The 26976-nt window shown below is 39.2% G+C and overlaps 4 protein-coding genes, 1 long non-coding RNA gene and 1 pseudogene across 5 annotated transcripts; 4 read left to right on the top strand and 2 right to left on the bottom strand.

The window, feature by feature from the left end:
- Positions 1-611: 611 nt before the first annotated feature.
- LOC135626602 (protein transport protein SEC23 A-like) lies at positions 612-8963 on the top strand. Its single transcript, XM_065132029.1, has 6 exons — positions 612-1005; positions 2707-3193; positions 3475-5295; positions 7751-7867; positions 8170-8241; positions 8353-8963. The coding sequence occupies exons 2-6, from the start codon at positions 2756-2758 to the stop codon at positions 8488-8490; spliced, it is 2586 nt and encodes an 861-aa protein (XP_064988101.1). The 5' UTR covers positions 612-1005; positions 2707-2755; the 3' UTR covers positions 8491-8963.
- A 300-nt stretch (positions 8964-9263) lies between these two features.
- Positions 9264-10538, bottom strand: LOC135626601 (uncharacterized). The gene is made up of 4 exons (XM_065132028.1): positions 9992-10538; positions 9811-9927; positions 9663-9736; positions 9264-9572 (listed from the first exon to the last, which is right to left on the bottom strand). The coding sequence occupies exons 1-4, from the start codon at positions 9992-9994 to the stop codon at positions 9398-9400; spliced, it is 369 nt and encodes a 122-aa protein (XP_064988100.1). The 5' UTR covers positions 9995-10538; the 3' UTR covers positions 9264-9397.
- Positions 10539-10597: 59 nt separating this feature from the next.
- On the top strand, positions 10598-14232 carry LOC135626600 (large ribosomal subunit protein uL18c-like). Its single transcript, XM_065132027.1, has 3 exons — positions 10598-10925; positions 13563-13724; positions 13922-14232. The coding sequence occupies exons 1-3, from the start codon at positions 10677-10679 to the stop codon at positions 14069-14071; spliced, it is 561 nt and encodes a 186-aa protein (XP_064988099.1). The 5' UTR covers positions 10598-10676; the 3' UTR covers positions 14072-14232.
- Positions 14233-17792: 3560 nt separating this feature from the next.
- LOC103972557 (probable WRKY transcription factor 14) lies at positions 17793-21101 on the bottom strand. Its single transcript, XM_065133065.1, has 3 exons — positions 20132-21101; positions 19370-19513; positions 17793-19020 (listed from the first exon to the last, which is right to left on the bottom strand). The coding sequence occupies exons 1-3, from the start codon at positions 20647-20649 to the stop codon at positions 18564-18566; spliced, it is 1119 nt and encodes a 372-aa protein (XP_064989137.1). The 5' UTR covers positions 20650-21101; the 3' UTR covers positions 17793-18563.
- A 1890-nt stretch (positions 21102-22991) lies between these two features.
- LOC135627451 (uncharacterized) lies at positions 22992-23642 on the top strand. The gene is made up of 2 exons (XR_010492615.1): positions 22992-23142; positions 23326-23642. It is a non-coding gene; the product is annotated as an uncharacterized LOC135627451 (long non-coding RNA).
- Positions 23643-24820: 1178 nt separating this feature from the next.
- LOC135627450 (6-phosphogluconate dehydrogenase, decarboxylating 1-like) lies at positions 24821-26545 on the top strand (annotated as a pseudogene).
- The last annotated feature ends 431 nt before the right edge of the window (positions 26546-26976 follow it).

The following is a 26976-nucleotide window of genomic DNA, read 5'->3' as shown; positions in this document are numbered from 1 at the left end:
TGTTGTCGATTTCGACTGTTAATTGACGTTTTAAAAAATATATCATATGAATTTTGGAATGTTAATCTATGGTAAATGGATTTGATGTATCATAATCAAATCTTAACCTTTAGCAAGTGGATTTGATATATCATCATCAAATTAATACTACTGAAGTTGTTTTTTATCTCAGTTTTATTTTTAAATATTTTTTAAAATAAAAAAAAAATAATTTTTTAAATTTTGAACTTCTTTTTCCAATAGCCATCTCATTTTGAAAATTGTCTTTTATTTTTTAAAATGATAAAAATGTGTTCACTAACAATTGATGGCTTTAATTTTTATTTTTTCATCGAAATTTAGCTACAAATTAATTATATGTATTAAAGATTTTTATTTGAGAGTTCAAAGTAAATTTTAATAAAAAATAAGAATATTATGATATATTTTGGATGATTTTAGAAAATCATCTAAAATATTTTTTAGAAAATGAAAATAATAAAAGTACCTTATTTAAAGTACTTATATTATGATATAACCAGGTTCAATGGGCTTCCAACGGTAGCCAAAATTAACCGAGTCAGGCCATGTGCCAGAAGGCATAAACCACCAACCCAACGCAACCCGCCCACCGATCCAGAGCCGAGTCGACTCGGAGAGAGAACATCTCAGGAGAGTCGCTCAGATCTTTCGTTGCGCCTCCCCAACCCCTTTTTTGTCTCTCCTTGTCATGTTGTTTTCCTCGTCATCTCGTTCTTCTTCCGTCCGTCCTTGGATTTCTCCTTTCCAAAAATGAATACAGCATAGCTCCACCATTGTTGTGGCTTCAGAGTGACCTCGCTGACAAACTAGGAGGAGGAGGAGGAGGAGGAAGCGGCAACCATGGATGAAATCCATCCAGGACCAGAGGCGAATTCCTTCGTTGAAGTCGCAGCAGATGGTGGAGAGAGGCGGGATGATGGTGAATAAATCCGACCGTTTCTTCCTCTCTCTTCCCTCGACCCTTCCTAGATCGTCTTTTCCAAGGTACGCACGCGATCTCGACAAATCCACTCCTTTTTCTTCGAAATCTATTCCGTTTGATTCTATTTAATCGCCGATCCATCCATCTCCTAAACCCTAGACTGCTCAAACCATCCTAAAGTCTCTCCCCGTCTCTCCATAGGGTATAGATCCAAGTCCGATTTGTTCCTTCCTTTTCTTTCTCGATTCCAAGACGATCGCACTTCGACTGGTCGTCGTGAGGCCACAAATGCTTTTCGCATCTCCCCATTCCTTCGGATTAGCATCCGTCTTAGGTTTTCTAGCTCGTCTTGTAATCAATCATTGGATTTCTTTTCCTATTTCCTAAATTGAAAATCTCTATAGTTAGGGTTTTGTCTTATATAGCTTACCTCATTCCTTGTTTGTGTAACCTGATTAGGAGAAATAATTAACAATTGAAATGTGTTTCGAATACAATTAATTAATTAAAATGAAAAATAAAAAAACTTTCTTTCCTTATGGAGAATCCTCCCTTTTGCTCCTATTTAAGAATGGACGTACCCTCCTTCTATTATTCAACTATTGACTGTCCGTGAGGATCGAGAGGGAGGAGGATCATCATCTTTGAGAGAAGTAGATCCTTTATCCTTAGTTTAAGTTGAAATTTTTTATCTATGTTTTAGTTGTTTGAATTTTCTAGAAAATTCGGTGTTTAAAATAGGGTTATATTTTTAAGATCATATTGCATGATTTATAATGTTATTTTATTAATTTAAATTTTAAAACATGATTAGCAAAATAATAGTTGATGAAATTCATGCCATCATATCCTAAATTAGATTATACTTCAAGGTTGATTTAATTATTTTGAAGCATGCTAGTTATTTAATTTAGCTTGTTGATTTGGCTAATTTAATGAATTTTATAATTTTCATTAAATGAATTTGTCTTCTAACAACAGTAAGCCTGATTCCTGTGTGGAGGAGATCTTCCTCTGTTGTTAGGTGACTTTTAGTGCAAGCTAATAGAGCTTGTTTTGCTACTTTCAGATAGTTGTTTCTTTGAAAATAAATATTTACAATTTCTGTTTTGAATAAAATTACTTTGACTTTCTTTTACTGCCCTAAATTGATGTGTGTCTAAAAATGGTCAAATAAGGCTTTGTAGAAAAAAAAAAAGGGCAGGATGCAATATCATTTTAATGATACTAGCTGATCTAGCATTGGACTTGGGGAAGGGATCGAGTAGAGTAGGAAATGACTATATGAATGGATGGGGCTAAATGACATGTTATAACATGGAGCCACCCCTGGTCTACGCCTAGTGTGTATCATGTTAGGGTTTGATTATATTGGTCATTGACGAGGACGAGTGGTCTTGTAATGTCCCAATTTAGTCCCATGTTGAAACTGGGGGCAAAGAATTGAATGAACTTATAAGGGCTTTGATGGGTGTCCTACCATGCGTCAGATCCAATATTCCAATTGATTCTGGTTGTGACATGACTCTTCTTGAGACTCCTCATTGATCACTTTGGTGGCAAAAGAAGTATCTTTTTATTCATACCTTTTCCCTTTATCTTCCTAGGGTTCACCATCTATTAGCCTTGTTTCCCTTCACAGGAGACAACACTTTTGGGGTTTTATATGATTGATTTGTCATTCATGTTTGAGATTGGATTTCGAGTTCTTTTCTATACTGTTTCTTCATCAGGTGTAATGGTTTATTCCTTCTTGTTGACAGACAGAATTAGTACTGTATTCTGCCAAGGAAGCAACTAAGTCCAGCATAAATGGATACTCCACCTCAGCCACCTCGTCATCTGGGTTACTCTGCTGCAGTTGCTTCACCTAGCAACCTGACGCCTGGTCCCAATCAGCGGCCTACTTCCTCTGCATTCACCTCCCCAGAATCAGCAAGACTTTCTCCTCAGATATCCCAACAAAGCCAGCTCCCTCCGTCATCAGGTGACGGAGTCCATGCCGGTAGTCCAGTTCATCAGTTCAGTACTCCTCCTGGCCCGCCTGTCTTCTCTTCGCCTTTGCAGCCAGCAGCTGTACCATTCCGAACATCACCTGCAACTCCACAGCCTGTATCTTTCTCAACAGGTTCATCGTTGCCCACATCCTCTTCATCCCATTACTCCAATGGATCCCATGAGTTGCCATTGCATCATTCCGCTGATGAGTTCACTTTTGAGTGTCCTTATGTGTTTTTTTCTGCTCACAAGGTACTATTTGTGATACTACTAAACAACAGTTCTTTTGCTTGGCAAATTGATTTTAGTTGTCTGCTAATTTTGTGTTTATTATCTCCACTTTAAGCTTAGTACTATACATTTTTTTTCAGAAACTTACTGCTGTTGGAATGTGTATCTGTTTGCTCATTATTAGGCTTTTCAAAATTAACTTTAACAAATGTTTTTCTTTCACTAGCTCATAAGGCCCTTCATAACTATTGCTGATGATAAGTGTCTTCTTCTCATTTTACAAGCATTTTTTGTCTTCATAGGTGTTGAAACGTAAAAAACTAGCAAATGTACCAAGCTTGGGATTCGGAGCTTTGGTCTCCCCTGGGAGGGAAATTACACCTGGTCCTGAGGTTGTACATCGTGAACCTCATCGTTGCCGAAATTGCGGGGCTTATGCGAATCTTTACTGTGAAATTTTGGTTGGATCAGGACAGTGGCAATGTGTAATATGTAAGAATTTGAATAGCAGTGATGGGGAATACATAGCTCCTAGCAAGGAAGATCTTCGACATTGGCCTGAACTTTCTTCCTCAGCTATTGACTATGTTCAGACTGGGAATAGTCAGCTAGGTTTTGTTTCAGTATCTGACTCAAGAGTGACTGCACCTATATTTCTTCTCATTGATGAATGTTTGGATGAAGCACATCTCCAGCACCTGCAAGGTTCTTTGCATGCTTTTGTGGACTCTCTTCCCCCTGCTACGAGGCTTGGTATCATCACGTATGGACGAACAGTGTCAGTGTTTGATTTTTCAGAGGGCTCAGTGGCATCAGCTGATGTCCTACCAGGTGACAAATCACCCACCCAAGAGTCTTTGAAAGCTCTAATATATGGAACTGGTGTTTATTTGTCACCCATACATGCTTCACTTCCTGTAATGCACATTATATTTTCATCTCTAATGCCGTACAAACTCAAGTTGCCAGAAGCATCTCGAGATCGTTGCCTTGGTACAGCAGTGGAGGTTGCTGTAGCTATAATTCGAGGACCATCAGCTGAAGTGTCACGTGGAGTTATCAAAAGATCAGGAGGAAATTGCAGAATCATGGTATGTGCTGGTGGTCCTAATACTTATGGACCTGGATCAGTTCCACACTCATTTGTTCATCCGAATTATGCATACATGGAGAAGACAGCTATGAAGTGGATGGAACATCTTGGTCAGAATGCACTACAGCATGAAACTACAGTGGATATTCTTTGTGCTGGTACATGTCCAGTGAGAGTTCCCATTCTGCAGCCTCTAGCAAAAAGCTCTGGTGGTGTGCTGATACTTCATGATGACTTTGGGGAGGCATTTGGTGTTAACTTGCAAAGAGCATCTACCAGGGCAGCTGGTTCCCATGGATTGTTTGAAATACGCTGCTCGGATGACATTCTTGTGACACAAGTCATTGGGCCAGGAGAAGAAGCAACAGCTGATTCTCATGAAACATTCAAGAATGACTCTTCTTTTTGCATTCAGATGCATAGCATTGAAGAAACACAGAGCTTTTCCCTGTCCATGGAAACAAAGGGTGATATAAAGAATGACTATGTTTATTTCCAATTTGCAGTTTGTTATTCAAACATTTATCAAGCAGACATCTCGAGAGTGATTACCGTGAGGTTACCTACTGTTGATAGCGTGTCCTTGTATCTCCGGAGCATCCAAGAAGATGTTGCTGCAGTTCTTATTGCTAAGAGGACCGTCTTGCATGCCAAAAATTTTTCTGATGCTATTGATATGAGACTCACAGTAGATGAGAGAGTTAAGGATATTGCTCTAAAGTTTGGTTCTCAGCTACCAAAATCTAAGCTTTTTCGATTTCCTAACGAGTTATCAACTCTGCCTGAGAGCTTATTTCATCTTAGAAGGGGACCACTTTTAGGAAATATTATTGGTCATGAGGATGAAAGGTCTGTCTTAAGAAATTTGTTCTTGAATGCGTCATTTGATTTGTCTCTTCGCATGTTGGCTCCTCGTTGCCTAATGCATCGTGAAGGAGGTACTTTTGAGGAGCTACCAGCTTATGACCTTGCCATGCAGTCTAATGCAGCAGTGGTCCTTGATCATGGAACAGACTTGTTCATATGGTTGGTAAGTTACCTTCAATACCACGTCTACTAGAGAAGCTAATTCATGATAATAGACTTAAATACCTCCTTGGAAAGATGCTTGTTGTTTAAATAATGATCTGAATGCAAAAATAAGAGACATTATTTAAATTAGTGATCATGATTTTGGCTTAAGTTAATGACCATGAAAAGTTAAATATTACATAGAAATGGGCAGATGTAAATATTTGAGTTTTATAAGATGTCCAAAGGATAGTGTCAAAGTCAGAATATGGATTAACTGGAGTTTTTTTTTTATAAATATCAGTCTACTATAATTCCTATTGTGGCACTTTTATTAGGATTTCACATCTTGAATTTTCTGGATGTTTGAGACCCGATGCTTGTGCTAGAAGATAACGAAGTTTACTTGTTCTTAGACATGACTATTACCTTAAGACTTCAGACTAATTTTAGCTTAATTTAGCCCTCTTACAGGCCAAGCTAAACATGTACCTACGTCATTCAGCTTGATGAACATTGGTTATGTTGAAATCTCAGTCAACTGTTACAGGTTGAGCTTATCTCATCACTGAATGTACATCAATATCTGCATGATCAGCTGAGATTGGTCAGAAATGCTTGGGTATTCCAGCAATGGTCTTAGCCGTTGGAATTTTGTCAATTTTATTGAGCTGATCCTGGTCAATTTTTCATGGTCTCATTATTATTAAGAGAGAAAAAGTTTTTCTTATCTGATCCAGCTTATCTCCAAGCTGATCCTTATTTTATGAACCCTGGTTCTTGTTTGTATTTAAGCCAATAGGTGAAAAAATAGTGTAGATTTGGACTGTATACATGTCCTGGTTCGTATATGATAGTGTGTATGCATATATACATGAATTTAAAATTTGACCATACCAGTTGGTCCGAATCAATCTAGATCAGTTACTAGCTGATTAGTATTTGCTCGGTCGGATCTGAAACAATGCCTATTGCTTAATAAGTTTATCGTTTCAGACTTACTGGACTATCGGTACCAAGATTTACCAGGCAGTAATTCTATGGACCGGCACTGATACTGACAGATTTATTTTATTTAAAGCATACATATCTCTCTCTTTCTACCGATGGCCTCTCTCTCCTTCTACCTATTGCCTTTCTCTCCTTCGTTGGTACCTGCCCACATTTGAATATTTTTACTTTCCAAATTGTCTCCTCTTCATTTCCACCCTTTCTTTCCGCCTCTTCCTCCTTATTACCCTCCTCATCCATGTCATCACTCCTCGTCTATGCATAATACATGTATATGCGTATTATTTGAGCCAAATGATTTTCAAGCTCAGCTTAAAACTGATATCTAGGTCTCAGAATATTCTGTTTAAGTTCTGTTGCTTCATTCTACAATTGAGCCTTTTGATCCATTTTTTTAGTCACATTAGCTGTTCATATCAATTGGTAACGTAATGATGCACAGATGATGATTGGCATCATTAATTTTTGGGGTATTCCATCAACATAAGTCAAACTGACTTCTTTTTCTATCCACAAGATCCTTCATAGACTTCCTTAATGTCTTTATCATAGTAGCTGGCTCATGCTGCTCTAAGGTGTTCCTAATGACCAGCTTAACAAAACCTGATTACATTTTGCTGTCTTGCTCTGCCTTCTGTAGTTTTCTGTTGCTATCTGTGCTGTAGTTGATATCATGTATATGTACATTTGCAAGTGACATACTTTATATGCATCATTGGAGCAACATGATTATGTTGTGTTGACCGGTTTATTGATATGGCATAATATCTTAACAGCTACAATCAAAGCGAAATATATGGGGCTTTCTTTGTGTGTTGAATCTTATTCTCAGTTTCTAGTGACTGAAGTTTTTCTTTAACACATCTTAATCTGTTTATGTGTATGATGCCTGTTATAGTCACCCGACATTCTGATCATCTTTTCCTTCACTGCTCCTCCATTCTTTATTTGCTTTCCCGCATTGCCATCTCTCATGTGCCACATCCTATGGCTCCTTGTTCATCTCCTCTTGCTCTATCTCCTCTTCCTCTCTCTCTTTGCTTGGTCTGGTTGGTACCGATCTGTACAGATACTTGGTACATTATTTGGTACCAGACTACCAGTTCCATAACAGTTCTGCAGTCGGCCAATGTCAGTATTTGACCAAGATTTTAACTCTTGGTCATAAGTAAATGTGTTGATCTCTAAGCATTTTAGTTTGTCTGTTTCTTTTTCTCTTTCTTTTTTTTTGTTAGTACTAGTACACTTTTCATGCATGCATCTGATAGAATTCATGTTATATACTACCTTTGTCTGTTTCTTGTTCTCTTCCATTTTTTTGTTAGTACCAAGTAGACTTTTGATGCTAGTATCTGACAGAATTCATGTCATATGCTACGTATTGCTTCAAAAAGCTCTTGGTGATTGCTTTCAAGATCATATTGCTTTCATCCTTTATAATTGACTGACATAATTTTTTTTAGGGTGCTGAGCTTGCAGCTCAAGAAGGAAAAAATGCAGCAGCATTAGCAGCATGCAGAACATTGGCAGAGGAGCTGACTGAGAACCGTTTTCCAGCTCCTCGGATCCTTGCATTCAAAGTCTGTTTTTCTATACAATTTATACTTTTAGCGTCATTACTTCTATGAAATCCTTTTACCTACTGAAATGCTTGTGGACTTCTCTCGTTTTTCATTTATCAAGGTTTTCTATCTTGATCCAATGGTCTATTTTATTGTCATTTCACTGAAAATAATCTGATTTTTTATACACGATCAGAAGCAATAACCCTTTTTTTATTCAAATGATTTGATGAACTAAATTTTGGTTCTTGTTTCATATCCATTACTCTCTAAAAATGGTTTTGTATATTTTCTGAGATGCTTTGATGTTGTTGACACAGGAGGGGAGCTCTCAGGCTCGGTATTTTGTTTCTCGTTTAATACCAGCTCACAAGGATCCCCCATATGAGCAGGTACGAGTTAACTTTTTTAGGGAGGCTCCATCGTTGGGGTGACATGTTTTCTTATCACAATTAGTTTATGGTGGTTTTTCTAACAACAAATTGAATCCTTTGCTGAAACAGGAGGCAAGATTCCTGCAGTTGCGCTCATTAACTCCAGAGCAAAGGGCAAGGCTAAAGAGCAGTTTCCTTCACTTCGATGATTATAGCTTTTGTGAGTGGATGCGTAGCCTGAATCTGGTGCCCCCTAAACATAGCTAGATCATACAATGGACAAAGCTTTAGATGATTCTTTCTGCATGGCATGAACACTCCACTACAATATTCAAGGTGCTAGAACAGATCAGATACCTGGAAACTTATGAGACCAGTTTCCAGGAACTTGATGCTGGGTGGTGACTTCCTGTTAGACTAAAGCCCAAGTTCCTGCAATTGATTTTGCTCTCTATATATATTTAAAGACTGTTGTTCCCATTTAGATTGGTTTCGAAAGCTGTTTCATAGATGTGAGATACCAGAGTACATAAAATCTGTCTCTGGTTCGAAATTCATGGGATTTGGTATTTATCTTACATTCCAAAATTTCTGAAAGCAATAAGGAATCTAATCTTTTGCTGTTGGCTTACCCAAATATAACTTCTAAAGCCTGTGAGGAAAGAACTAGTTGTAATGAATATATGTTTTGTTTGGTGGGTGGATTTTAATAGTCATTAATATTTGAATCATTCTCATTATGCCCATTTGTTGCCTTATGACTTATTCCTTGTGTTTCTTTTGAATCAAATATGAATTGTCACAATGATAAATTTGCCTTTTGTGTCATGAAAAATTTCTTTCTAATTTTAAAGATAAATATTGTGCATATTCATAATCTCCATGTCCCCAAATCATATTGATGGAAGTTTCATGCATTTAAGTTTATCATATATACCATATATGAATTAAGATCTTGCAAAAAGGGTCATCAATACCTGTCCAGGCAGTGAAAGCACTATGAGCAAAATGTTGCTTCAACACAAAGGACATTGCCTATATTTCATGTAGAAGGATGCGATGGGAGTTGACACAGCTATGAATTGCTAGTTGCATGGGTGCAACAATTGTCGTGTTATCGTGAATTAGGCAGTACATAGGAGTAAAACAAAAGCACAGATTTCACCTTCGCCACTTACATTTCACCTGAGAAATCCTGCAGAGGCTGCTGTGTAGGAGAGGCCTGAGGAGCACTGCGAAGCAAGTGCTGGGCGTTCTCAAGGAGAGCTCGAGCTGCTTCGTTGCATGTGTCACGCAACTGCATCTCCTTGATCTCCTCCTGCCACTTCGCCATCTGCTCCTTGTGGATTCTGTGACGCAAACATGTGAGTCGACCTCCATCTCAACTTCCGTTTCATTATCTTGCTTCCCAACTAAGAACACCGATCGCTACTACTCACGAGATCAAGCGTTCTTCGAATTCCGATGACAGGGTTTTGAACAGCGTCCTCCCTGCGTCCAGCAGCTCCCACACCTTCACAGAGAGATCCCCTGTTTGAGTCATTTACCATGGGGATACATTACACAGCAAGCTCAGGGGATTGAAACCTGTTGAGTGAACTGGTCGATCTTTTCGAGGATGCGTTGGATGTCGTGCTCCATTTCCCCTGATCCCATCTCCGTCGCCATCTCATCTCCGCCGCCCGTTCTGCCGTCGCCCCCCTCCTGTGCTTTCCGAGACGATCAATACAGCCATATGCATGCTTCAATCTGGAAAAGAGCAAATTACCATTGTCTTGATGCGCTCCTTGATCTGGGTTTCGATCGCTTCGTGATATGTTCAAGATCGATGATCGCTGCAATGGATATTATAGCAGTAACCAAAGACGTTAGGGAATTATCTACCGAACTTGGGATCGATTGGTTCCTTCCCAGATCCAACCCCAAAGGGGATCCGTTTCAGGTTCCAATTCCAAAAACATATGGAACGATTGCGAAATTGGATCAAAGAAACAGAACACCGGAATCAAAAGTCTTCGACATCGATCACAAACTGATCGATCCATTCGAAGCCGAACATCCAACGAAACAATCATCTCTGTTTGTGACGGAATCGGATATCGATGAATTATCTACGCGAGAGAGAAGAAGAAAAGCAAACCTGAGAAGTTGGTGGTAGAGAGCTTACACAGATCAGAGACTGGAGATCGCAATCCCTTTCCGCTCTCTCATCTTTCATTTTGGGCGAGTATATATAGGTAGACGACGACGAAGCGCGGGAGGGAAAAGAAATTACTCTAAACTGACGGTAAGGAGCCGGAATGCCGTTACCGTTAAATCCCGTTACACTTTGAGGGGCATAAATGGAAGAATCGGGCAGAGGTGGATGGATGAGGAGATAAGGTCGGGTTTCGTCCTCGCGAGTGACATTACAAGAGAGAGAGAGAAGAGAGAGAGAGGGAGAGCAGAGGAGGATGTCTCATTCTTCTTCTTCGCTGGTCGCTTCTGCTCCGTCCACAATGGCAGCTACTGCTCGCGTGTCTCCAGCAATGGTGGGAAGCAGCTCCTTCGTTAGCGGTCAGCGGCTCTGCTTCAAAATGAATATGATGCCCTCCTCGGCCATGGCCTGCCCGACCACAACACGACGGCCTTCTTTCATCGAGGCCAAGGTCGTCACCCGAAGAGAGAACCGTACCTTCCGCCACGAGAGAATTCGGAAGAAGGTAACCCATTCCTCCATCCCTTCCTCTTTCTCTTAATTCTCTCCAGAAGGGATAATGGAACATATTCCTCTTCGTCTCTCACTAAATCAGAAAAGTAAGTGCATTTGTTTCCCCATTGTCTGACGGGCTATGGTTTACACTAAAGACACGAGAGGCGATCACTTGAACACCCGTGCAAGATTAATGCTCGAGAAAAATGTAGACAATAGGGTGTTTGATAAAATGGCTGATAGAGAATTGGCAAACGTTAAAACAGCGACTACTTGCTACTCATTAACAAGCTGCACGGGTGGTTCGATAGCACACTGTGCGGTCCATAAGTTCCATGGTTACTGGGAGTTCATTCTGCTCTGTTCCTATGAGCAGTTGCGTTTGCCTTTGTGTGTGTGTGGGTACGGATGCACATGTGCACTGTGTGGATCACTCGATACTATCGACAAACTGTAAGAACAGATACCTACAAGCAATACCAAACAACAAATGTATAGGTCGTTTGGCAGATCATGAAAAAGCAAGATACCATAATAGATGGATACAGCAAACAGAATTCCTTGACATCGTGTTTGAATGTCTAGTTAAAATTGTTGGCAAATGATTTAAACAAGTATATTATGCACTTCTCTTTGGAAAGAAGTTGCATTTTAATGACATACTTCTCCAAGGATTTAAGAAAAAGGTAATAGTTCAAGTTGAAGGCTTAAATCCTATCTTTTTTATGCTCCTTTACGAAGATCAAAAGGCTACATAAAACAATACTTTGAAAGCATATTACTTTACAACAGTAGTTCAAGTTGAAGGCTTAAACCCTATTTTTTATGCTTCTTTTCAAAGGTCAACAGGCTACATAAAACAATATTTTGAAAGAAATATTACTTTAAAACAGTAGTTCAAGTTGAGGGTTCGAACCCTATGCCTTTCTTTTTTTGTGTGTGTGATATTATTGCTTAACTATTTTAATGTTCCTTGTCAGCCACTTGCTTTTGCAGGAATTAGATATTGTAGACCAAACTTCACCACACTTCGACTGTAATGAAGCATGAACATTTGCTCACTGTGACGAGTAAATAATGGTACATATATAGCATAATGAATGTGACAATTTTGCCAGCATATCATAAACCCTAGATGCAGGATCTGACTTCATATTTTAGTAATGAACTTATTATAATTCCCAGAGTTTTTACTGGTGAAATTTATAAAAAAAAACATAGGGTCTTTGAACAAACAATTTGCATGAACAGAAACCATATCCTCTGACACAAAATTTTTGAAATAACAAATGCCAGAATTGATGCAATATCTTAGCTAATATATACTATTAGCTTATGGCCTTATACATAGGCACAACTCTACTTGCTGAAGATAAATCCTAGTATGCATTTATATACTTTTCCATCTTTATTCTTTTAACTTATCACAGATGTATGCTGTGGTCAAGCATGGTAAAAAGCAAACGTTGCCTCCATATTAGTTAGCTTTGATGTATTAAAAAACTCATCATTTCCTTTCTCAATTGTGAGAGAGGTCGTGTGGTTTATTTTTAATTAACTAATAGTCTGATTATATGCTCCATGACACTTGCTTCTGTTTGTTTCCTCTCCTTTGGATTATTAAACATACGTCTCATTTGGACAACAGTTTTTTCAAGTTTTCAATTGGATGGTTGCACAGGTGATATGATATAAGAGAATTGCCACTCTGCCCCAAGATATGCCACCAACATGCTACCATTCAAAGTTGCATAATGGTCATTTATCATAGTAACATAGATTTGGAGTTCAACAAACATCTCTTTCATACAAATCTGGTTATCTTAGGCTTCAAATCCTATAAACCTTTGGTGCCTCCTACCATTCATCTTTATTGTCAAATATTATTATCACCCAACAAGTTTTGGTGATAAATGATTTTGCACTTACATCTTTTCGTAACTCCTTCCTTCGCTGCCTCTTGGAACTTTAGGATCAACTGTAGTGGCTAATTCACAAAGCAAGACTGCAAGGGCCTGACTTCCCTATTTATTCAGGAAGCCCCATTCATTTGTCATGCTATTGTGCTTCCTACGTCGTGTACACAGATGTGGCTGATTTTATCTGTCGCAATTGATGTGGACTCCAATCATGAGACGCATATTTCTTTGAAGCATGCTCTTGTTACATTGCAGCTTCTATAATCACATCTCATCCACATTGTGTCACCAAATTGGGCCTTTAAATTGCATGAGTATTTGAGTTTAAGTTCACAAGGCAACTAACCTCATTTACGGCAAACACTGAGGACTTCATCACTTGCTCTAGGAAGGCTTATATATGCATGTCACTAATTCATGTGATATTATTCATAACTATAAGAAACATAATTATAACTTAAATTATCTTATTACTATACATTGTGCATGTTCTGAAAATTTTTATTTTCTCTGTCACATAATGATGTATTCTTTAGTTGACTTCAAAAGTTTCATGTATTAATAAGCACTTCCTAGGTAGATACTTATTGGATGCTTCTTAAATCTTATCTCTTAGGACGAATTGGCATTGCTTCGTTTTCCTCCTTTCCTGCATTTTTTTCATATTTCACTTCATGAACTTTCCTTGCAAACTTGTACTTTTAATCCAAATCATTTCCTTTTGTCAGGTTACAGGTACCCCAGAGAGACCAAGAATGAGTGTTTTCCGTTCCAACAAACATCTGTATGTCCAAGTGATTGACGATACCAAGATGCATACGCTAGCTTCAGCATCTACAATGCAGAAACCAGTGTCGGAGGAGTTTGATTGTTCTTCTGGTCCAACAGTTGTAAGCATTCGAAATCCCTAAGTTGTTGTCAGTAGTCCTTGATATTTCAAAAATATTTCTCTCTTTTCTTGGTAGTAGCCATTTTGTATTTTGTATATTGTACATTCTTGCTTATAAATATTTCTTTCGTAGATGATAAATATTATGAAATCCATGTCTTTAAGAACTAATTCTTGTCTTCTATACTTTGCTATCAGGATGTGGCAAAAAAAGTGGGTGAAGTCATTGCCAAGTCTTGCTTGGAAAAGGGCATCACAAGGGTCGCCTTTGACCGTGGTGGTTATCCTTACCATGGACGCATAGAAGCTCTTGCTAATGCTGCACGGGAGAACGGTCTTGAGTTCTAAATGCTGGCAAATCATATTAAGAGAACCAAATTTGTTATTGGCAGAATTGGAAGAACAAGCGTTTATGAGCTTAGAGTCCAATCGATCCAACCTTGTGTATTTGTCAAGCTTTTTGTTGGTTTGGTAACTGAATCCATGACCACTGCAAAGTTTGTTGTCCATACGTTTGACCTTGGGATTTCTACTTGCATTGGGTATCGACTTGACGGCGGCATCGAGAGAGGTCTTACTTGATTAAGGCTTCCATCATCAATCATCTCTATCAACCTCCCCTTGAAGTTTATTTGTGGGATGGATTTGGAATGGTAGGATGAATTTTGATACGATGGTCAAGTTGTATTTTTGTGATTGTTCATATCAAGATTTGTCTTTAAATCATAGAGTGGATCTAATTGAATAAGATGATGAGGAGAACAAACACAGCTGAACTTGAGGAATTAAGTAGTGGAAGCTTGCCCCGCATTGTTAGAGGGGGGAGGGGGGGAAGGCATGGCGTTGATGACGAGAACAGTGACGATGATGGTAATGCAACCTTTTTTGTTTGGTTGCACGTAAAGAAGGCATGCGGAGATTGCAGTACGTCGGGAGAATCCAAATCTACTTTGGTTGGGTAATCGAGTCGTTGAAAAGACGTTTCCTTAGCCAGCTTAGATTTGTTACACTACTTGCGTCCCTTTAGCTGCCGCGCCCGTACAGTCATTACCTCACTGATGAGACACAAAGTGAGGCGTGCTTTGCCGTTAACGTAATTCTTTTCTACTTTTTGGGACGATTTACCTTCGATTTTTATTTTCTCACATCTTTTTCTTCAGATAATAATCCTTTTTATAATTTTATAGATATCCTTATACTTTCACATTGTTACCTTCGTCTCATAGCTTTGCTGTCCTTTCTTTTCCGGTTGTTGCCTCCATGTCTGTGTTCCTGTTCTTCTGCTCCTAACATAAGCTCCTATCGTCTGTTCATTATCTTCGTCTCTCCTTCTTATTTTCTTCTCTATCTTCATTCTCCTTTTTATTATCATTTTCTTTTCCTCTTCGGATTTTACTGTGAGATCAAGCGACACAATTGTCACAAAAAAAGCAATCAGAATAATATTAAAGATGAGACATCTTCCTTTCCTCCTCACCTACTATCTACTCGCATGATCGATAACTTATTGATATTGATGATGTTGAAGATGACTTGGAAGGAATGAGGGGAGAAGGAAATGAAACTCATAGTGAAAGTAACGGGTGGAGGCCGATAGAATGAAAAAAAAAATTGTAAAGGTAAAGAGAAAAGCACATTCTAATTAGTATTATATGAAGTCTATTTTTACATGATGAAAAAGAAGATTTCTTTAACTGAGCAGAGAGATTTCCTCACGCAGTTGAGGAAATCTCTTTGACGATGAAAGGAGAAAAATGAGTGGCATTGCGCAGAGATGACGACAGGAACAAATAATAATATTTATGAGATGATAAAAATTTTCTGAAATCATTAGTTCTTTTACTATCAGTTTGACTTAACCATCAGTAGTTTCAAATCGAACATTGCGATGACATCTTAAGCACACGACAAAAGTTGACTTATCGGAAATAATAGCTTTGAGAACCCCAACGATTCTTCTGCAAACCATTTACGGCGTCAACTATTTGAAGAGCATTGGACCAAACTACAAGGCCTCGAGTTGGAGCTGTTGACCTCTCTGCCAATCTGAGCTTATGCACGGCGTATCTCCCGCCACCAAAAGGTACTACCTTTGAGGATCCTTAAGAGCGAATTGGGTCCATCACACCCTTGTGTTTACCCTTCGTGCTATGAGCTATCACTGGATATTGGATCCATCAGAACCTTTTTGTGTTCATCCCTTTGTGCCACTTGTGCCTTAAGATTTGTTATAATCAATAAGATCATCGGTACCTTCTCTAGTTTTATAGAACATCACTAAGCTCTTAGATGCCATCGGTGAAAATATTCATGCGTGATTTCATCTTCCTTTTCTTTATGTATGTTTTTTTTGGTCAAAAGACATCGTGCTTTTAATTTTAATAATATTAAAAATATTCCTCATCAACCTCAATGGTATTTTTTTACTAATTTTGAATCATTATAATGTTTTGTATGACTCATTTATAGTATTTTTAATACTATTTATAATTTTTTATTGAGGTGCTGATAATATTGTAAATCTATTAAAAAATAGTATAAGTGATATCATATTATGCCTCCCTAGTTGTCATTGCTCATAGACTATTACAATATCATATTATGCCTCCCTAAGTGATATCATGTTAGGAGTCCATTTGAATCATTTACAATGTTTTCAAATAAGTTTTATATTATTTTTATTGTAGTGGCTAAAACATTATAACAAATTAATTTTTTTTATTCCTCTTTGGATGATATTATTTTTGTCCCTCTTATAGTGGTTAAAATAATATTTTTATTGTAATTTGGAGTCGTATTATAATGTTTTGACCACCATAGTAATAATATTATAAAGCCTACTTAAAAATACTATAAATGATGGAGGGCATGAGATTTGGTCGAAATCATTACCACCCAACATTAAGCTCGGGATTGGGTAGCTGTCTCCATGTCACACTCATAAATCGCCTCATCAATCGATCGGATCCAAGTGGCAAGAGGCTGCTACCTCACCAACCACCTCGATATCTGATGTGTCCTCCACTAAGCATCGATCGTTATAATATGTTGATCGACCTCATCTCTCTGACATGTCAGCTATATATATATATATATATATATATATATATATATATATATATATACACATACATATAGAAAGATTTTGAAAATTGCATATTTCTAGCCGATAGGATTACTTGTGTAAAATAAAGACTCTTATGAGAACACTCTGATATTGTTTGTTAAGAAAAATATATACTTTTAAGATGAAGATCGAAATAACACAAAAAAAAAAAAAAAAAAAATCATATTACTAACATTCAAAAGTTTATGTTTTTGAGTTGCATTGGTGTCCAATCTCTTACATGTTAATCTTAACTGGTTTGACTTATACCTGGATGTCACCAAAGCAAGTATTCTCATACATTTTAATCTAATAACATTGCACCTCAGCAAGTGTCATTTCCCTGCAGGAATTTGGAGACATCAAGATCACAGATATAACAAAACCAGCTGCAAATTTGGAATCACAAATCAAAGCATGATTACATAAGATCACTAGAGTTTCAAACTAGATAAAAGTATCATCTGCATCAACTATTATTTTTGGTGGGGAAAAAGAGTGTAAATCCATTCCCTATGATAAGTACCACTACTCTTTAAGTCAGATTAAAGGCCATGCTTTGTTTTACAGATGGCTTTGTTCTTGGTAATAACAAGCCCTAGGAATTGCTAATTGTCTAATGGATTCCTGTCTATTGGTCTAATGTTCTACGGTTCATTCTGTAAAACCTAAATTTTACTTGCAATGACATAGAAGCTTGTTAGTGCTACATCATATAATATGTTAGAATTTCTAGCTTGTAAGTTCCAGTTTAGATCAAGCACCAAAGGAACTATGAAGATTCAGCAAGTAAAAAGAGGTCAGTAGACACTGGAATATAATTCCCTAGTGCTTCTGGAACTGGATAAATGAGTTTCTCTTACCCAAGAATGTGGATAATGAAATCACTAGGATTTCCAATTCACTCACTAGGATAACCATACACTAAAACTCTGTGAATGCAATCTCATACTTACATCGATGTGATTGAGCATCATTACATTCCAACAACTCGATCTTGATCTTTATCAAACATGCACACATTAACAATGTGGATGTAATCTCACACTCACAGACTCTCTCTCTCTCTCTCTCTCTCTCTCTCTCTCTCACACACACACACTGTCATACACACACAAAGTAAAAAACAGAAAAGAAAAGCACATTGAGGCTTTGAACTATGGTTTGGAAACATCTTCAGGAACAATCTGAATGCCTTCTTGACCTTGGAAGTAATATGACTTCAGCATTGAGAAGTTGCAAGCTATGTACAGGTGAAGAAAGAAAGCTAAGGAGCAAAAGAGAGAATGAATGATACTGACTTGTTCCTTCCAAGACCTAATGCCTGCTCATCATTTTGTATGTATCTTTGAGCTCCTCCTACTCATCTTTGTTGCTTCCTTTGTCCATGAATCTTACTAAAACTCTGACCACACTGCCAAGCACTCCTTCTTCGCCACATTGAAACAAGGAGGAAACAGTAGCAAAAGAAAAGCTCAGCCTACACCTCTTAACTGCCCTGCAAAGGCTTTTGCAGTCATTGTACGTACTGTCCTCCATTATTCCAAATGCCGTGGATCTTCCAGGCCCTTCTCCCAACTCATCCACAGACAACATATCACGAGCACACCCTTCGCTCCTCCCCCACCCCCATCTTGATTCAAACTTCGACATGTAACCTAAAAGCACGATCTCTAGCTTGCCTACTAGCTAATGTATATGTTGTGCCAATGTATCATCGATCTTCCTGCATGCCTAATAGAACATGTTGAATGGATCCAAGGCCTTGTTTCCATTCTCCTCTGGCTTTGTTTCGGTAAGCTCCTTTGAGAAGATGAGATTCACTGTGTCGGCCTCCAACACCGACATATCTGTGAAGAAGTTGTCGGGGTGGTATTGTTCCGAGATGAGGGGCTCGCGGCTTCTATAGAATGCTTGATCATTGGCCTTGTCGACTACCTCTTTAACCTCTTGTTTCACTGAAGCAGCACTGCATCTTGTTGTTTCCTTAGGCTCTTCCTTTAGATTGCGAGTAGAGCAGTTCTTTGATGTCTGAGATCTTGTGAAGCCAGCAAACGCATTACGCTGCGTAGGCCATGGGTGGTTGTGTTCATATGTGTATGTGATTACCAACATATCGGGATCGGTTCGGCTACGCTCTACCTGTTTCCTCGCCGAGCATCCTTTGGAACTGCTACATCTGTAATAGCCCCTGAGGTGATAGAATCTAATCAGCAGCTAAAAAGATCAACCCGAGTTAAATCACCTCTACATGAAGTAGATCAAATTGAGAAGGCAAATTAGCTGACATATGCTGTGCTTGATGCATGGTTGTACAACGACAAGGGTATGAGTTTTTGGAGCTTCAAGACACTGAGCTTTATTTGATCTGATACCTTTTATTTAGGGAGGCACATAGGCTTCTATTATGTGATGAACACTTAATCTGTTTTCATGCCTTGTTAATTCCTTTGGATCATCTTTAACCAAGCAAGACCATATGGAATGATTCCTTGCAGAGGAGGAATTCATCTAGCGAAATCGATCACAAGAGAACTTACCTAGGATGAGGAGATCCCTTGATTGGTTTTTGGCCATACTTTCTCCAAGCCCATAGATCACAAGGCACAGCCTCTCCACCAGGCCTACCACATGCTGCTGCTGCAGGAGCTGGAATACATACTACCTTCTTCGCTTCGTTCTTCCTGGATACAGAAGAAGTCTGTTCATTCTAATGGCAACAATTCCATATCATACCGGGAAAAGATTACAAGCAAGAAAGACCCTAAATTTTGTTTGGGGTTGTTTTTGGCGACATATATAATAAATAATATAGGAAGAGATTGAAACCTACTTTTAGCTATCAATTCAAAAAGGATTAGACGCAAATTTGGTGATCGGCAATCATAAATCTTGAGGTAGTATGAGCTCTTTCCAGATTGTAAGGTTCTGCACCCATCTATATGTCTTGTACCAGAAAAGAGACAACCAAACTCCACCTTGATGACCTAAAATATTATGGGTTCTGTCAAGTCCTATTTCAGCATATTTTTAGATGAACATGTTCAGCATTGGCTAACAAGAAAAGGCAATCAACATCACATGATTTCTAGACCATGTTTGAATCTTCTGAAAGCAGATTTTACTAGGATTAAGCACAACAAAATCTTTTAGGCACTTGAGTTCAGAAAAAGGCATTGAAGATGATTGCCTGATGAAGGCTGGTTTTCCTCAGAAACAAGAAGAACATAGCCTAACTTTCTATCTGGTTGACCAATAAAGAAGCTTTCCAAGTAAAAGAAAGTGGTCTACAGTCGTCGAACCTCCGTTTGACACCTTGCTCGAGCGAGGATGAGATCTGTTGTCCTCCACCACCATCGTCTCCCAAGCATCCTACTGCACCACTACTTACCTTCATCATCTCCCCAGCCATTACCGGAGAGAGAGGAGAAGACTTGTCTCCTTCTGGCGAGGTGATATCAAAAGGCTTCTTAATCCCCCCACCCATTAGCAACTTCTGAGATATGAATCCACCACCATCACCGCAGTCCCTCTCCTTGATGACCATCTTGACCTGCCCTGCCATTGTTTCTCTGCTCTTGAAGAACTCGATGCCGGATAATTCGTCGATGAGGGGGTCGCAAAGTTTCATGAAAGGATCGCCCAAGTCGCTACTCGAGTCCTTGATCGATGCGGGTGGGAAGACCACGGGCTCTGAAGGGAGCTGCCAGTCGCTGGCCGGGAAGGCAGTACTCGAAGCTCCGACCCACCCACCGGCGCGGACTACGTCGGCAAGCTCTCCTTGGTCATTCTCCATCCTTTGCCAGATATAGTCACGCATGTCTCCAGCAACCCAACCCTACAAAGTGCTTCTTTAATCCAAAGCAGCAGCCTCACTCACAGACCGCCAAACCCTACTTATCCTCCTCTCAAACCAAGGGTGAAACAAGGAAGATTAATACTGCAAAGACAGTACTGTTTCTAAGAGGACAAATGAGTGCGTTTGAGACAGATATATATAGAGAAGGAAGTGAAGGCAGGAAGATTAATACCTTGCTTGCTTTCAAAGACAGCACAGCTGCTAAGAGGACAAATGAGTGGGTTTGAGATAGATATATATATAGAGAGAAGAAGTGAAGGCAGGAAGATTAATATCTTGCTTGCTTGCAAAGACGGCACTGTTTCTAAGAGGACAAATGAGTGCGTTTGAGATAGATATATAGAGAGAGAAAAAGTGAAGGCAGTACATTCGATACAATGGAGACGCTGACTTTTGAATGGAAGACATATCTTCATATGCAACTAAGGGATCAAGAAGAGGAGGAGGAGGAGGAGGAGAAGAAGAAGAAGAAGAAGAAGAATGGAGACACATTTGTCAGTGGGGAGGGGTGGCTGTGCATGAGAGAGACAGAGATAGGGGCGTAGGGTCGGATCCATAAATCCACTGGGACCTGTTTCTTCATCGTGAAGTGGAGGTTTTAGGCGCTTAGCCACTCGTCCTATCTCCTGATGACATGTTTCGAGGAACGAATTCTCTCTCCCTTTCGTTGGGTTAACATGGCACGGAGGGACAGCTTGTGCAAAGTGGACTGTTGGATGTGTGATGGGACGAGAGGGAAAAGGGCGGCAGTAGCCGCGTTTCTCGGCTTTGACATCCTTTGCGAGTGTTGCAGTGACAGTGTGTGGATGAGAAAAGAGATGGACGCCATGATGGCTCAAGTAGTACTCCTCCTGTCTCGTTTTGCATGGAGATCCTGTTTGCTGTGTATTTTGCTTGCTCACTCATGTGATCCATCTCCTTCGAGGTTTCTGATTCCTCTTCAGAAGAACCAAAAACACCCCCAATATTGCTGAGATAACTGAAGTATAAAAGCTGTTCAATGATTATTATCTCGAAGAGATTCTTCATGAAGAAAATAATGGGAATTACATAGATATCAATCTTTCTGTTGATCGTCCTGTTGCGAAACAGCTTACATGTACCATCACAACTATATGTTCACTGTGATATCCCAATAAAGAATGTTTAGTCAAAGACATTATTTTGTTTCTACAGTAGAGAAGCCATCATGAGTTTATTGCTCGGCCAAGTCTTCAAAAGCTACAGGAGAAGGACATCTTTGAGACCATATATGCCTCCCTCAAACAAACCCTAAACCTTTCTCTTGCATTCTTCTTCTTCTTCTTCTTCTTCTTCTGATTGAAAGGAGGGAGCATTGCAAGATTGAAGAACTACCAGATAACATCAGGACTGACACTACGAGCTGTGCATTCATTAGTGCAGCACTGTTCAAGAATGTTCATTCATTCGTAGACGACGAGTTTGTGAGCACAGCCAATCTCACACCCCCATCAAGTTCTATCTGCAAGTTCGATCTCGCGTGAGGTAGGATGCATCATTGCCTGCATGGAGATCTCTTCCTCCGGTCACATGCTGAAGGTGTGGTGGAGTGGCTCCAGTTCAACAGTAGGACTGCAAACTGGCTGGTCCAATGCAACATAAAAACTTGCTTTGTCCTCCTCGTGTAGTGTGGGGCTTCTTCAGATCGACTGGTCCACGGCACCGGTGGCCACACAGCCCACAAGATCGAGTGCCTAGTGATCTTGACGAGACTGGGCTGAAAGCAGGAGAAAGGAACCGACACCCTCCTTTTTATCTTTTCCGTTCCTCCTCGCAGGCTTCTTTCTAGGTTCCATTAATGCACGCAACCGAGGAGGAGGTGGAGAGACAGCATCCATGCACTGGCCGTCTCCTCTCCATCCAAAGCCACAGTGCAGCAGGAGAGGTCATATGCATATATAGATATATCATCGTCATCATCATTCATCTATAAATCAATGAAAAGAGGTGAGGGATGCACAGACGGAGACGGTGTCACGTGACAGCCCATCTCCATTCGATTAATGGGCCGTTTTAATCACAGTACACGTAAAGAATGGGCCGTTCACTTACGGCCCAATCAAATCCGAAGACGACACCGACCGAATCAATTCGTAGCTCCAATCCACCAAACACGCGATTAGGAACTGGGAAGAGATGTGATTGGACGAGGCACGTAGGACCCACACTGCATCCCATGAAAGAAATCGAGAAGTCACGTACCGGCGGTGACCCGACCTGCGGCACCTTCTCATTAATTGGATCTATTCATCTAAATCCAAGAATTGGTGTTCGCATGGAGACAAAAGACCGGTGAAGGAGAAGGAGAGGAGTTGGGTTTTGCTTTGTCTATATAGTCGATCGCCTTCTACCAAAGTAGAAGAGAAGAAATGCAAAGGGTCTTCTCACCAAAAATAAACGAGCCTTGCCTGTGGAGTGAAACATCTCATCCAGGTTTGCGCTCCTGATTTCGCTTTTATGGTCTCTGCATTGTCGATGGTTGTCATAGGACAAGTTTATACGCATACATCATCTTTTTCTTTGGTGTAGTTGGAGGAAAGATCCCATTTTTGTTTGTGATGCTAGAGTTGTCGTTCAAGATATGATTTTGTGGATGATAAAGTTGTGATTTTGCAGCGCCTGTGGGCTTGTAACAGTTCAAATTCATGCTGCTGTTCTCGGAAGCCAACGTGGTCATGTTCTGGGGAAACTAGAACATATGATAAAGTTGTTATTATTTTTCTTTTTTGGTGAATTTAAGACAAACAATAAAAATTGTGCTGTTCTAGGAGATAGAGATGTGGCTTTATCTTTGTAACTTCAGATTTTGTTTGGGTGTGTTTAGGGGTTCTTCTGTTAGTATTTAGAGATTTATCTATATCTGTTTGGATTGGTCTGCTGACCAATGATGGGCTCTAATCCAGATCAGTTCCAGGTTGATTGAGAAAAACAAAGCTGATTAAGCATGTAGATTGTCTGCATATGATTACAGATGGTAAACATTCTGATTAACGGAGCCTGGATTCTTTATTTTTATTTTTTCCAAGTCAACCATAAATTATCCTAATTGATCCTCAAAATAAATAAATTGATCTAATTGCACTTCACGCTCCGAATAATTGATGGTTCACTCAATACAATATTTCTTGGGCGAAACAGAGGATATCTCGATCGAGGGAGAGAACAGGTAAATTCCATATGACCCAATATGTCTGACAAGTCGCACTATATCAGATCGAGTTTCTGTTACCTGAAAATTTCAGGTTAATTTTTTTACATGCCATGATGTCTGAAAATAAAGTTGGGATCATTTCCAAATTTGGTAGTTCTGCAATGTGTCTGAATGTAATCTGGCTTCAACCCTACAAAATCCAGTAATCTGACAACCTAAAACCTAGACAAAGAGTTAAAATCTCAACCACCTCGCACAGCATGACATGCAGTGGCAGTGGTGGATGGTAATAAGGGAGGATTCTACTTTGTCATCCTCTCCCTTCTCCTGTTGTTTCAACCGTAGGAGACAGCCACTATGTGTCACCGTCTTTTCTTCTGTATCCTTTCCTTATTGGCTAATATGATGATCTAACTTTTATATGAAGTAGTATGAAAAATTCATGTTACTGCTTGTGTGACTTTATATGATCATTCACATTGAAGAAATTCATCTTGCTATTCAGTTCATCTCAATTTTTCTCATTTTGACTTTTGTATAGAAGTCTGAATCTTAAATTGCAATACGTTTGAGGTTTCTTTTCAAAATGATTGTGATATTGCATAAATTTATTCTTGGGTACTATTAGGTAGAAGCTCCTCACTTGTATTTTGGTAGTGTGGAGGTTGCCTATTTATGTTAAGTTGCTAAAGAATTCCCTTGTAGTCAAAAAGATAATTTAAACCACTATTCACCTGAAGTTCTGGCTCCATTTTGGCTATGATGCTTGGTTTGGATTAGCTAATATAAATGCTTCTGTAAAATGATAGTTAAGATTATATATATATGCTTATGTAAACATTCTAGTAAATGATGCTACTCTTTTATAGTGCATAATTCTTAAATTCATATTAGGTTTAGTTCTGTCTCTGTTCTTATTTAATTCAATTCTGATATTCCAACATCTCTACCAGGTGAAAGATGGCTCCCACAAGAATCGGCCTTGCTGGTCTTGCTGTCATGGGGGCAAAACCTAGCCTTGAACATAGCTGAGAAAACTTACCTATTTCTGTGTACAACTGGACAACCTCAAAGGTTGATGAGACCATTGAACGTGCTAAACTTGAAAGAACCTTCCAGTTTATGGTTTTCATGATCCTGCATCATTTGTCAACTCAATTCAGAAGCCCCATGTCATCATCATGCTTGTGAAAGCTGGTTCACCAGTTGACCAAACAATAGCTACACTCAGCTTACATGGAGAAGGGTGACTGTATAATAGATGGGGGCAATGAGTGGTATGAAAACACAGAGAAGCATTAAAAGGCCATGGCAGAACTCGGTCTTCTTTATCTTGGGATGGGAGTCTCTGGTGGAAAAGAGGGCACCAGGAATGGACCTTCTTTGATGCCTGGAGGATCATACAAAGTGTACAAGTATATCGAAGACATCCTTCTCAACGTGGCTGCCCAGGTTCAGGCAATTTTATAAAGATGGTTCACAATGGGATTGTGTACAGGGACATGCAGCTAATTGCTGAAGCTTATGATGTATTGAAATCTGTTGGTAAGCTATCTAATGATAAGTTGCGACAAGTTTTCTTTGAATGGAACAAAGGAAAACTTCTTAGCTTCTTAATTGAGATTACTGCAGATATTTTTGGAATAAAAGATGATAAATATGAGGGGTATCTAGTGGACAAGGTCGTAGACAAGACCAGGATGAAAGGTTCTGGCAAATGGACCGTCCAACAGGCAGCTGAATCATCAATGGCTGTCCAATTGCAGCATCTTTGGATTCCAGGTTTCTCAGTGGACTTAAAGAAGGAGTTCAGGCTGCCAGAGTATTTCAATCTGGTGGTTACAGTGATATATTGGGCAATCAACGCATTGACGAAGCAAAGTTGATTGAAGATGTGAAGCGAGCTCTTTATGCCTCAAAGATTTGCAGCTATGCACAAGGCATGAACCTGATAAGAACAAAGAGCATTGAAATTAGATGGGAACTTAAGTTGGGTGAGCTTTCAAAGATACAGAAGGGAGGCTGAATTATCTGTGCAATTTTCATGGATCGCATTAAGAAGGCTTACGATGGAAACCCAGAGCTAGCAAAGCTCTTGATTGACCCAGAGTTTGCAAAGGAGATATTGGACTGACAGGCTGCCTGGCACCGAGTTAGCTGCCTTGCTATCAACTCCGGTATAGGCACTCTGGGTATGTCTTCCAGTCTGGCTTATTTCGATACCTACAGGAGGGAGAGGGTTCCTGCCAATTTAGTCCAAGCTCAGAGGGATTGCTTTGGGGCACATACGTACGAGAGGGTCGACATGCCTCGATCCTTCCACACCGAGTGGTTCAAGATCGCATGTGGTCCAAGATTTGAAATGACAAGCAAACTTACTGCAAAGTTCTTGGGAAAAAATAGTGCTACAATTGCAACTCGGAAACAATAAATCCTTTTTACTTCTCATCAAAATAATGTCGGATACTGGACCAAAGACCAGTTAAGATGTCGGATGTCTTGTATTGTGTTCTTTTGGCATTTAATTTGGAGACAAATTGTGTTTTTGAGCTAGGTTTTATGTTTTTTTTAGCTAGGTTTTGTTTTTGTCCGGTTCTCTCATGTGTAGTAGATGAACTTTTTGCTGTTTCTTTCCAAAGCCTGATTTCTCTACTCAGTTTTAATTGGGAAATGACCTTTGTGGAATATGACTTGCAAGGTTGCTTGTTAGAGATTACCAGAATTCCCCACGGACGGCAGAAAGAAGGAAAATATGAACTTGTTTCCTAGTTAATATAGTTAAGGATTTCAATGACATAATTACTTGGATGATTTGTATGCATTTGAAGTTTTTGTCATATTTGGTTATAATACTCAGATTTTAGTCCCATGTTAGATTTCATGAGTTTGGATTAATAATTTAGACTTATCATAACAAGTTAGTTATCCCATCACGTCCGATCGGATCGTCACAAAACTAAAAGTTTAGTTCAATATTAGTAGACAAATTGAATTAATTTATTAAATATTATCTTGGATCACGACAATTATGTCCATGTCATCGTGCATCATTATGTGACAATTATTAGTAGAAGACCGCTCTAACTTCTTCCAAAATAACCCTAAATCTGAACCCG

The sequence above is a fragment of the Musa acuminata genome, chromosome BXJ2-11 (genome assembly GCF_036884655.1).
Source record: "Musa acuminata AAA Group cultivar baxijiao chromosome BXJ2-11, Cavendish_Baxijiao_AAA, whole genome shotgun sequence".
NCBI lineage: Eukaryota > Viridiplantae > Streptophyta > Magnoliopsida > Zingiberales > Musaceae > Musa > Musa acuminata.
This window is presented reverse-complemented; position numbering and strand designations above follow the sequence as displayed.

What these genes read in the sequence shown, in the direction of transcription:
- LOC135626602 (XM_065132029.1), top strand. Translation starts at nt 2,756, where the DNA reads ATGGATACTCCACCTCAGCCACCTCGTCATCTGGGTTACTCTGCTGCA. An exon ending in CAGACTTGTTCATATGGTTG is followed by an intron (nt 5,296 to 7,750) that starts GTAAGTTACCTT and finishes AATTTTTTTTAG; the next exon opens with GGTGCTGAGCTTGCAGCTCA. An exon ending in AGGATCCCCCATATGAGCAG is followed by an intron (nt 8,242 to 8,352) that starts GTACGAGTTAAC and finishes TTGCTGAAACAG; the next exon opens with GAGGCAAGATTCCTGCAGTT.
- LOC135626601 (XM_065132028.1), bottom strand. An exon ending in TCGACCAGTTCACTCAACAG is followed by an intron (nt 9,737 to 9,810) that starts GTTTCAATCCCC and finishes CTCTCTGTGAAG; the next exon opens with GTGTGGGAGCTGCTGGACGC. An exon ending in TTCGAAGAACGCTTGATCTC is followed by an intron (nt 9,573 to 9,662) that starts GTGAGTAGTAGC and finishes TTTGCGTCACAG; the next exon opens with AATCCACAAGGAGCAGATGG.
- LOC135626600 (XM_065132027.1), top strand. Translation starts at nt 10,677, where the DNA reads ATGTCTCATTCTTCTTCTTCGCTGGTCGCTTCTGCTCCGTCCACAATG. An exon ending in ACGAGAGAATTCGGAAGAAG is followed by an intron (nt 10,926 to 13,562) that starts GTAACCCATTCC and finishes TCCTTTTGTCAG; the next exon opens with GTTACAGGTACCCCAGAGAG. An exon ending in GTTCTTCTGGTCCAACAGTT is followed by an intron (nt 13,725 to 13,921) that starts GTAAGCATTCGA and finishes CTTTGCTATCAG; the next exon opens with GATGTGGCAAAAAAAGTGGG.
- LOC103972557 (XM_065133065.1), bottom strand. Translation starts at nt 20,649, where the DNA reads ATGCGTGACTATATCTGGCAAAGGATGGAGAATGACCAAGGAGAGCTT. An exon ending in GAGCAAGGTGTCAAACGGAG is followed by an intron (nt 19,514 to 20,131) that starts GTTCGACGACTG and finishes TTCTGTATCCAG; the next exon opens with GAAGAACGAAGCGAAGAAGG. An exon ending in AAGGGATCTCCTCATCCTAG is followed by an intron (nt 19,021 to 19,369) that starts GTAAGTTCTCTT and finishes CTATCACCTCAG; the next exon opens with GGGCTATTACAGATGTAGCA.